The following is a 12033-nucleotide window of genomic DNA, read 5'->3' on the forward strand; positions in this document are numbered from 1 at the left end:
AACATAAATGTCAACGGCAAGTTTGAAAATTATATTTATCTTTGTTATGTGTGTGTGTATTTGGTAAAAAAAAAAAAAAAAGATTATGCGTGTGTGTATATATTTCATGTCTGTTGCCAAAAAAGAAAATTTTTCACCAACATATTGCCTCTTTTTTAAGAGATGTGTCCTAAACGCACATATTTCTTTTACTGATGATTAAAACAAATTTTTTAATTTTTAATATTATTGAATTAGTTATCTAATTCTTACGTTTAGAAGGGAAATATTTGGTATGTTATTAGATCGATTAAGTTAATAAAAAGTATCATTTTCAGTTTCAGAATGTCAATTGCCAAATGACTCTGACTATGAAGTTGCACCATGCTATGTGAAAGGATGGAAGAATCTAGACCCATATAGGTTGAGAAAATTAGCTAAAATTTTTTTTACCAATAAGAAAATTAAATAAATTAGTTATTTTTCAAATATATGTATTAATTTTTCAAAATACCCTCTTAAATTATCAGCTTCAAAATTATTTCTTGATGCAAACTCTATTAATATACATACCCAGTACATATGTAATTAATTAATAGGGATAGTGTGGTAACCAACGGGGGTTGGATCTAGTGGAGGGTTAGTTCCTCACAATATGGTGAATCAAGGTTTGAATCCCCGTTAGGAGAGGTACCCACATTCAGTGTCTGACAATGCATTGAATAAGATTACCTCTAATAAGAAGATACCTATGCTTTAGGGGAAAAAAAAAAAGAAGGGATAATTTGGTATGAATAATAAGTATGAGGGGCAAAATGAATTAAAATTTTACAATTAGAACCAAACTTAACCACCGTGCATTGAAAATCCTAGACTTATCACTATCTGAATTAATATATACCGTTTATTCTTGTTTTTATTTATTGCCATCGGCGACGGCTACCAACTCGCTTTTGGGATCTCACTGTTATTGTCATATTCCCTTATCTTCCATCATATTTTAATTTTGATTGATTTATTTTATATTCTACTGATGATTCCATATGATGAATTTAATGGGAAATTTTCTTGTTTTCTTAGTTCTCATAAAATATAAAAGAACTTATTTTAAGTGTTCCCAAATCTAGCCTGAAAGAAGATAAATGTGCTTATTAAAGAAACATAAAGAATAGCATTGAAGTTAAATATATCATTCGTCTACAAAAGAAAGTTAAAGATAATTCCATATTTATGGATTTAATTACAGTTAGCATATGTATATATATACACTACCTCCAGTCTTTAATATAAGATCTTATTTGACTTTTATTTTGGTCTTAAATATAAGACTCTAATCCATTTTATTTCTCATATTTATACTTTTTTTTTTTCTAAAGTAGTCCTTCTAATAATAGTAGTTCTAGCCAATACACTTGATTAGTAAGAATATTTTAGGAAAGACAAAACCTATTCAGGATAAATAACTAACTCAACTTATTTTCTTAATTTTCTTAAATTAATCAACTAGCTCTTATAATTAGGACCGGAGGTAGTATATAATAAATGTGAAGGGTTAGCGGTTGTTGAAATTAACTTGTTCTCTTGAGCAATGTGAGGCGCTGAGCACACTGGAGGAAGTCTCTGCACATAACCACACGTTTTAACACTAATTAGTTTGGTGCCTAAAAAGCACTAATTAGTTTATTTCTTTCAATTAAAACATGAAAAGTATTATACACACATGCGCGCGCGCGCACACACACATATAAGAGGAGCTACGGCATTCCGTGACAAACTCATTTCGGATTACGTGCAAAATATGCACAATGGAATGTATTTTTAATTTTAAAATTAAATAAAATCAAGAACCAAAATCAAAATTTCAAATAAAGTATACTTTTACAACTAAAGTTATTTCATTTGATTGCTGCAAAAATTTAGTTCATCACTAGCTAATATTAAAGTGTGTGTGTGTAGGACCATTAAAAGTTAAAACCATCCATATAGAAGCCAAATCCCTCTAATACATACATGCCTAATTAATTGCTTTTCCTTTTCATATTCATAGATAACTGAATTTGTGTTTCTGTGTTTAGTAAATGAGGTGGTTCCTGTGAGAATAATATACTCAAACCAATCTGTAAAGCTAAGTAAACAATGAGATTAAAAGCACTTACTTCCATGGCAGATCCTCGGCCAGCAACCAGTCACCTTCTTTGTCCTGATAAGCTAACTCATAGCACTCTGAATTTTGATGACCTGTTTTTGCATCAGTCAATTCCCAATCAGTAGTCAAATCTCTATATATCTCATCTCCTGCAAATTTCATTAATCACACAAAAACACAGCAGGCACCTACATTTTCCAAACATGGCCATCAAGGTTTCCTTCAGTTTCTGAAAAGATTGATGCAGGCTAAGATCAACCTTTCGTCCAATTCCTTCTCCCTCCATCTTCACTTTAACGTATTGACGAATTTCCGCCATGCCATCTTCTTCAACCCGAACCTTCTTCCTCTGCGACATCAATGGCGGCCACCCGACTGCTGCAGAAGATTCTCCACCATCATCCCCATCATGTCTGCAGATTAATTCACAAACACGCGCACACTTTCTTAATATATATATACACGTCTCTTTACGTATATAATAACAACCAGTATAACTTAAACCAGTCGCAGAAGAGAAGGTAGGTACTTGGTGACGATGGAGCAGCTGTTACGGAGGTCTTCGTCGTCAAGGTCAGCTTGGTGGGAAGGTGTTAAGGGAAGGAGAGGCAGAGTGGGAAGCAAAACGTCGCCGCCGCCGCCGTCGCCGTCTCTGTCTCTGAGACAGTCATGGTGAAGGAGATCACTGAAACTGCGTTTCTTATGAGACACTGAGAATGAAGTGAAAAGATCATGATCGGAATCAAAGGTGGTGGAGAGAGAGAGGCCTAGTTGAAGGTCCATGCAAGAAGAAGAAAGAAAGAAAGAAAGAAGGAATGAAGATGGCTGAATTAAGAGAGTACCAAAAGAAGAAACAAGTGTGAGGAATTTAAGAGACGAAGGCTTTTAAATTTAACAGAGAAGAAGAGAGAGGGGAGAGAGGGAGGGTTCGGAGAAACAGAAGGTTGAAGTGTCATTGTCGATGTAGGGCTTTTAGCCGACCGAAGTGCCTGCATGAAGCTTCATTGTTTACTGAACAAAAGATCAACAAAAATATTAAATATGAATGAAAGATATTGATTGTTACAAATCCTGTGATCCAACCCCCCCATCACAAGCAATTGCTGGTACTCTCTTGTTTTCCCTGTAGGCAATTAATTGTTTCACAAGTAGTGGACACCTTCATATATCAGTGAGTAATTTGTTTCCTTTATAAACTTTATGTAGTAAGTACCTTTCCCATTTTACTGATCATAGAATAAAGCTAAGAATGGGTTACTTTGTAATATTACCCTCGGTTGAAATTAATAATTACAATAAAAAATATTCTCTCTTGGTCCCTGAGACCTAATTAACTGGAAAAAAAAAATAACTACCATATTCTTGCCATATACTGAGAATTAAGTAGGTTTTAAAACTCTATCTTATAATTAGGAGGGGAGGGAGTAATTTGAGATTAACGTAATTTTTAAAATAAAAGGTTATAAAAAAGAAAGAGGGGTGTGGAAACATTTTTTGTCTAAAATAAACAGTTTTATTCATCCAACAGTGAAAACAATGAGAACAAAATTGTCTTCATTAGTGCAACAAAGCATATAAAGCCATTGCTCAAATAGCAAGTTAAGTAGAAAGCCATCGTTTTGTCTCAATTGTCATTTCAAACATATAATATTAGAACGAGTCTCGTGATGAGTTCGTATAAGATTTAAGATAGGTCTTTGCATACACGCATGAATTTTTTAAAATATATATTTAAAATCTATTATATATTGATCGATATTGATTTGTGACTGCCTAATAAGAAACTTTTAAAAAAATCCGCAAAACTCATTAAATATATTCGTTACAACAACTTTGCAAGCTACAAAATCCAGCTTTAGATATTTGTGGATATAAGGTCAACTTATATAAGCCCTTTAGATTAGATTCTTGGAGGAAACCCTGAGCACTAAGATCAAACTATAATGTGCGGGGGATTCTGCGAGAACTTTGATGCTAGATTATATAAGCCCTTGATAGATTATTTATATATATATCTATCTGACCAACAATAGGTAATTAATAATAATGGAATAGAATAATGAGGATCTTGTACACGTGTTTGTGTCAAAATCAGACACAAAGACAGAGCAGGAACCAAAGGCGGACAAGAGAAACCGACAAAGGCAGATTCATTATCCAAACTTTGCCCCCAGAAATTAAAGTGACCATAAGAAAACGTCCAACACATTCAATAAAGTAACACAGCATATGTTCCCTATGTGATTTTTCTTGTTTTCTGGGTTCTGTTTGTTTGAATTTTATTTATGTGTTGCAAGGTCAAAAAAGAATCTTGTTTATGTGTTGCACACTTCAACTTCCACAGTTTTTAATCTAATAATTGATTGATTGATATTTTCTTTGAATTTTAGGAAACTATAGTAGCATACTGTATCTCATTTTTTACTGCAAGAAAAAAAACACGCTAAAGGATATGATCTGGGATCTTACGGATGCATTAATTAAAGTCCTTTAATGCTAAAAATACTTGCAATTTTGTAACCATACGAGAGTCTTCTTAAAGTTAGAGGTGTAGAGGTGTGGACATCTATTTGGACACTATGAAATTGTTTTTCATAATTAGTGACTGTAATTGTCCAAGTTAGTTGTTTGAACAATCTCCTTTACATGAAGTTTTTGAAACTTATTATGCTGATATTTCTTGAATTGTTATAGTTCAACTATATCCCACGGTTGATGATCCCTCTGATGGAGAACCTTTTGGCTATTTAGCAAATCTTTCTTTTGGAATTCAGCATCTTAGAAAAAGATGTATTGTCCATTTATTAAGGTGTGTTCAGTAATGATTTTTTGAGTTTTCTAGTTCTAGTATTCAAAGATAAAAAATATAATAAAATTTATGCTGCTCACTTATCATTAAAATTTTTTAATAATTATATTTTTGTAGATTTTGCAGTAATTTTTTCCCTTAAAAAAATAGATGAAGGGTGAGGAAAGAAGAAGGTAGTTCTCATTCGGTGCTTATCACGACAATAAGCATCATATGTTTATCAATTTAACTCAATCTAGATAATCTAAAATCTAAATTTTTAATAGCAATTTTTAACAAGAAATTTATTTTTTTTAAAAAAAGGGGTCAGTTATGCGGTTATTTTTACTTTGAATTCTATATCTTTCATAATAAAAAATATTAATTAAAATATATAAAATATTTAATTGATGATTGAAAATTGATCTTATTAGTTTAAATTAAGATGAGTACTCAATACTTATCACCGTGATCAGCATGCAATGTGCTGCACAAGGCCGGGCGTCCACAAAGCAAGAATTGAAAAAGAGCTTGGCGTGAGAGGGTAAGGAAAGGATGGGAGTAAAGGCACACGGATTCCACGTGACGCCAACCCCAATCCAACCCTACAAGCTCGCCACCCACCTGCAACGCCGACTTCATCATCTTCTTCGTCAAGCAGAGAGTCGCAGTTAACACAGACTTGGGCGGAAGCCCACGTGTCCCGATGGTCCAACCCCACAGAGGCAGGACCACTCTGTCTTTGAAACCCTAATAACTGTGATTTTTGGGCGGTCGGCAATGGAGGGCGAGTCGCCATCAAAGTTTGTGTGTGTGTGGTTTGGGGTTGTGTTGGCTGCCTGTGTTGAAGTTTAGGTCAAAGGAGGGCCGAATCATGGACGCTTAACAACCCACTCTATTCGTTTTGCCCCGTTTTGGATGGCATTATTTATTGATGATTGCTTGGTGGGTCCCCTCTGATTCCCAATTCCTTCCTTAACCATCTTTCATTGTTGCAGATGCAAAGTGACTTCCCTATATGTTCTTCTTTTTCTAAGTCTGGTTCTCAGTTTTCACCCCAACACCCCCCCTTTCTTTTTAAATTTTTTTCCCATTAAGTGTTCAACTAACTCCATAAATTAAATAAGCTTGATCCTATCAAGTATGCTGGGTTAAAAAATTTTTTTCCCTTTCTAATTTTATACAATCAAACATATGCATGCAGACATGTTTGAGATTTCATCCAAACATAACACGCACTGCCATTTAGATGCTAAGACAAGATCAAATGCCATCTGGTTCTAGGATTTAATGCCAACATTAAAATTTAAGGATAACTTTTGTTTTGTTATAAAAATATTAAAAAAATTATAACTTTTGTCGACAACAAATCAATCAAATTTATTTTTAAAGAATAGAATTGAATAGGTAACCTGGGATCACCAATATCACTCAGAAATGACTCGGAATAGGAATAATATCGTTACAGCAGCCCAGAGAGAAAATGTAGGCCAACAAAAAGGGCAAAAGAACAAAGCGGATATTTTAAAGGATATTGATGCTTAGTGAAAGATTAAGACCATTCTCCCTTAAGGCCGTGCATAAGCTTGGTCGGCTCACAAAGGAAAATGATTGGATGAAGTCAAGTATTTTCATTAATTTGATGTTACATCCGACCAAAATGCACATACAAAAACTGAAGTTTTTTTTAATTAAAAAAAAGATGTCTGATGGGAAGCGAAAGTGAAGGCGGGTTGGAACTTGGAAGCAAAGCATGGATCCAAGGCCCAAAACGAGGTCCATTCTTCATAGCCTCCATCTTCTTCATGATTGCCGCTATCCATCCCAAAGCATATTTCACAACGAGTTTTTTGCAGACATATACATGGAAAATTTGGAAAAAGCCTTTGCTAAAAATTTTATTAAGAGCCACTTGAAATGACTTATAAATAATTTTTTAATCATGATTTTATGAAATAGGAGGTAAGTATGTGAGAAGAGTTTTGTCTCGACTTATATAAAACGTATTTATGAATGCTTTTGAATGTGATTTCAAACAGACCGAAATGTGGGCAAAATTTACAATGTATTGCAATTTATTAGGTCCTTCTCAGGAATAAAATTTTTAAATACTTCGAAATCTATGGCTCTTCAAAATTATGATAGTACTCCTCCGGTCCTAATTATAAGACCCAATTGACTTATTTGAGGAGATTAAGGAAGTAAGTTAAGTTGGTTATTTATAATAAATAAGTGTTGTCATTCTTAAAATATCCTTACTAATTATGTATATTGGCTAAAACTATCATTATTAGAAGGATTATCTTGGAAAAAAATGCATAAATATAAGAAACAAAATGGATTGGGTCTTATAATTAGGACCAAATAAAAAGTCAAATTGGGTCTTATAATAAGGACCGGAGGAGTAATACATATCAAAGAGACAGAAGAGACTCATTATGCTTTAACATTTGAAGTTTCACAGATAAGCTTCCTAAATTTTAAATTTATATAACTTGTATGGTTATATCAATGACATCTTAAATTTTAAATCATTTCGAACCAACTTCTTAAACTCGTGTCATATATTCATACACATGACGGGTGATTTACTCAAATTTAAAAAAATTCAATGTCAAATTTTTAATTTTTTTTTTAAAAAATCCACACGTCCTTTGGAGTTCAATATCCCCAGACCAACTCAATTCAATAATAGACTTCTTTTTGGCTTTCTGTAACAAGCTGGGCATCTAACATTCCAATAGTAAAAACAAAGAATGAAGAACCAAAAAAAAATTGTTAAGACTGAAACATACTGATTCAAAGTGGGGTGCAAGAAGCCAAGGAGAAGGACATACAAAACCACTTTTTATGCAGAGGGTGGGGGCTCCATTGTGGAATGATTGAGGGGAGAAGGGACTACTTTCACTTTACAGAGTAAAGTTTCATGTAATTTGCGGGGGAAATAACAAAAGATGGAATATTATAACGCCCTAGATTTTTATGTGCAAATCAATTGTGAACAAATATTCAGTAATTCTGCTCAAAGGTGTGCAATTGAAAGTGAGAAAAGCGAATGGGGGAATCTCAATCTTATTAGGTCCCCCACCAAACATGCATGCATGCATGCCAGCTTAAAAGTGACTGGAAAAGTACTCTTTAAAAGCCAGCGTTCATCACAGTGCAGTACTTAGAAAAATGATCTTGCAAATCTAAACCAGTTCAAGTCATCCAAATTCTGTCTTTCCCTTTCAGATTTAGAACAGAGGACCCAGAAACCTTATATCAGCTACAGATGCCAACAGAAAAAAGGACAACGCAATACATATGCTGAATAATAATGAGGAACGAAGGGATTTGTCAGTTTCGTCCCCTCAACTATACGGAGGGAGACATAAGGTGGTGGATCAATCTTTGCCTTGAAACAGTGACTGGGCAGGCCAATATCAATAGATTACGGAGAATAACAATGGACGTGCAGTAAAAATAAGGAAACGGATCACAGTTTCAACTACCAGTGAAGAATAATTCAAAATGTTTGATCTGACGTGGCAATTTTCCAGAGAGGGAAAACTTGAAGGGTAGTTGAACGGTAGCTAGCCTAGAGCATTTTGGCTGCCGTAGTGAGTTAAGAAGAAACACCTTTTGATTAGGAACTTGATACAATATGTCTAGAAAATGATTTTATGGAATGAATTGAGCACTAAAAACCCCAAAAAAAAGAAAAGCATGTTCTTATTGCATATCAAAGCAAACCACTTTTTAAGTCCATCAGAACCGGGTACACTCAAAAAAGACTAGTTTTCAAGCTCAAAATCCATCGTTTAACTATCAACACCCAGATAATGATTATGATTGCAGTATTGGACGATATCACATAAGTTTTCGTCCCCTTCAACTTGAGCGTACATTTCTGCTTCACACTAGTTCCTTGCGTTAAACAATGAGAATTTTCCAGAAGCATGATAATACAAAAGAAGCTCTTACTGATTTGCCGGCCTTCACTTTGCGCTGTAAATAGGAATTGGTTTTCTTACACAAAGGAGTTGCAAAGACCGAGAACCAGAAAGGCAAAAAGGTAGAAATTATTGGTTCATCAGATAAAGACTACGATTTGAAGAGGCCTGGGGAGCGAGTGCGACACTGTCAATTCATAACAAGAATAGAGTCATGTTATTACCACACTCATCCAAGTACTACTGAAAACGATGGAACTATATATTATCATAAGGCAAAGAAATCACCAAAATTGCCAGCCAACTCACAGCTGATCCCACAGTTCCAATGATATAAACTCAATCACGTTCACCTCAATCTCAGTGAATTGCTGATTGCCCCACTCACCAATTTCCACTCATAAAGAGAAACAAGATGATGGACTGACGTGTGATACCAGTAACATGCCAAAGATTTAATAATTGAAGGGTTGGTTCAGTATGCGTTGAGACAGCATTAGTTCTCTATTTATGCCATCGTAAGTAGCCAATTAGACAGCCAAAATAACATATTTATAACCAAAGTTATATGCTGTTTCCATTGTCACATGGGTTTTGCACGATCAGAAAAAACAAAAGGATATCATAAGGCATAGGCCATGTACTTGGGGTATGATCAGATTGGATCTCTTCAAATTATGTGATTTCAATATTATTTTTAAATTTTTTACTTACACTTAATTCTGAACTGATCTTATTGCATTTTTCTTTTGTAATCAAGGTAAAAGGGTCATAAAGTCGGAAACTTGAGCCGCTGCTGAATCAATCAAAATGTACCTAAATCATTATGCTTAGTCTTAAATCATGCAAAAGCAAAGGGTGCATAATTCCACTGTGCCCCTGCCTTATAGTGGCAGACATTCCCAGGTCACAAAAATAGAATTTCTGATCACTGTCACTTTCTCATTCCTGGCCCCAGAAGGATATTGGGCGCTCTCTACGGTTCTACAGTTATATGGAGAGGGGAAAAAAAAAAGCTTGGTTTCACATGCACTTCAAATTCACCATTACTGGGATTTTCTTTCTTTTTCTGCGAGTATTTTGAATAAATATACTTTACATAAATATGATGATTATAGAAAAGCTAAAGTTGATAGAAAATCTGGGACCCTCATTGTGTTAACTTTTTCGCTTCATGATTCATGCACGACGGTATATATGCACATTATTATGAGCTTCATTCCTATATAACTCCCGCTCAGAATCTCACTTGCTTTCTCACAGCTTCGGAAAATTAGTCACATAATGGAAAGCAAAGGACTGGCACTGAAGCCACAGCCCAAGAAGAATCTATGGAAGCCAGAGGAAGACTTGGTTCTGAAAACCTACATTGAAGCTCACGGTGAAGGAAACTGGGAAGCCGTTTCCAAAAAATCAGGCAAGTCCACCTTCGCCTCTGACGATCAGTCCCAATCTATGCTCACTCATGTGTTAGTTACTTCAAATATTGTTAGGTTCTTCAAACAAATCTTTACCAACACAACCATCTACCTATTCGCACCATCTGTTGTTAACAGACGAAGGGTCTTTCTCATATATCACCCCGAAACTGCAGGTCTGAAGAGAGGAGGGAAGAGTTGCAGGCTAAGATGGAAGAACTATTTGAGACCTGACATTAAACGCGGAGGAATGTCTGAAGAAGAAGAAGACCTTATCATCAGATTGCATAAGCTTCTTGGCAACCGGTGCGTCTACTTACTCGAAAACCATGTTTACTTAACAAGTATTTGTCACACAATCTTACTGTTTCATACATTTTTTAAGAGTTATACAGCATCTGCAACGTTCCTATTTACCTAACTAGTATTCAATAAAGTGACACCATTTTGACTGAATTGTCAGTGTCATGCAATCCAATAATATGAGAATATTTATATATAATAAATTGACTTGTACTCTGTAATTCCTATCTGACGCAGATGGTCACTGATAGCTGGAAGAATTCCTGGCAGAACCGATAATGAAGTGAAGAACTACTGGAATACCCGTTTGGACAAGAGATGCCCTCGAGGCAAAAGAAAAGCCATCGGTTCAAGCAAGGATCAGCAAGAAACCAGCAAGAAATCACGAATCAGCAACTCCGACATTCCGATTCCCGCAAGCAACGCAGAGACAGGGTTGCTGGATGCGAGGAAAGATGAGAACAATAACATCACACACTCGTGGGTCGACGAAACGCAGAGCTTCTACTGTGACCTAGATTTTCCGATTGTGCCTGGGAACAGTGCGGTATTTGGTTTCGACGATGAGCATTTCATGACCAATTTGGATTCCATTCTCATGCTTGAAACTGAAGCTGTAGACTATGGATGGTGGGAGTCCAGTTCACGCACGGAATGCTTCATGCCATAGTGCGAATAGCCTAACGTTACTTCAGGTGAAGAGGAAACATAAACGAAGACGACGAAAGTGCTTCCCGCTGAAGAAGTAACTTCATGGCAAGAGATGATCTATGTATGATAAGAAGAACAATGTGTTTAGCACTGAAAGTGAAAACGAGATATATGAATTATGATTGTAATTGAAAAAATTTATTAAAAAACATTTAGCATGATTACTTGTTACATGGATTATGTAAACCTATAAAGGTCGGGTTGGGAAATACTATCTCTTTCCACAGTATTCTCCAATTCTACGTATATGAGTTTATTTAATCCCATATAATAAATAATCATTTATGCCAAATAATCTTTTAATAGATTTTTTTTTAATTTTAATTTCGATTTGTACCTCTTATTTTCAATGTTTTGTACTAAACAGAATGAATATACTTACAATACATGAGTTTAACAAATTTTTAGGTACATTTTTTATATGCTTCACTAAGCGCGTCTCATTTGAGAGTGTAGAAAATGTACCTAAAAATTTCTCCTCAACTAAAACATGTCTTATCTTTTTAAGAAAATATTCTACATATATTTACATTATTATTGTTCATTGACGGAGTCTATATAAGATATATTGCTTTCTGTTCTTAATATAAGACTTTATTTTATTTTTATTTTTAATCCTAAATATAAGACCTCAATCTATATTGTTTCTCATATTTATATTTTTTTTTTAAGGTAGTCTTTCTAACAATGATAATTCTAACCAACACACTTAATTAGCAAGGATAGGCAACACCTATTTATTATAAATAACTA

General features: G+C 34.6%; 2 protein-coding genes across 2 annotated transcripts; one reads left to right on the top strand and one right to left on the bottom strand.

Annotated features, from left to right (window-relative positions):
* Nucleotides 1-1471: 1471 nt before the first annotated feature.
* On the bottom strand, nucleotides 1472-2908 carry LOC114746543 (auxin-responsive protein IAA5-like). Its single transcript, XM_028934761.1, has 4 exons — nucleotides 2655-2908; nucleotides 2318-2538; nucleotides 2136-2217; nucleotides 1472-1599 (listed from the first exon to the last, which is right to left on the bottom strand). The coding sequence occupies exons 1-4, from the start codon at nucleotides 2906-2908 to the stop codon at nucleotides 1548-1550; spliced, it is 609 nt and encodes a 202-aa protein (XP_028790594.1). The 3' UTR covers nucleotides 1472-1547.
* A 7211-nt stretch (nucleotides 2909-10119) lies between these two features.
* Nucleotides 10120-11393, top strand: LOC114746547 (transcription factor MYB82-like). Its single transcript, XM_028934765.1, has 3 exons — nucleotides 10120-10265; nucleotides 10443-10572; nucleotides 10807-11393. Exons 1-3 carry the CDS (start codon nucleotides 10133-10135, stop codon nucleotides 11237-11239), a joined length of 696 nt encoding a protein of 231 aa, XP_028790598.1. The 5' UTR covers nucleotides 10120-10132; the 3' UTR covers nucleotides 11240-11393.
* The last annotated feature ends 640 nt before the right edge of the window (nucleotides 11394-12033 follow it).

Source organism: Neltuma alba, unplaced genomic scaffold (genome assembly GCF_004799145.2).
Source record: "Neltuma alba isolate B1F8T4 unplaced genomic scaffold, ASM479914v2 tig00005048_pilon, whole genome shotgun sequence".
Taxonomy (NCBI): domain Eukaryota; kingdom Viridiplantae; phylum Streptophyta; class Magnoliopsida; order Fabales; family Fabaceae; genus Neltuma; species Neltuma alba.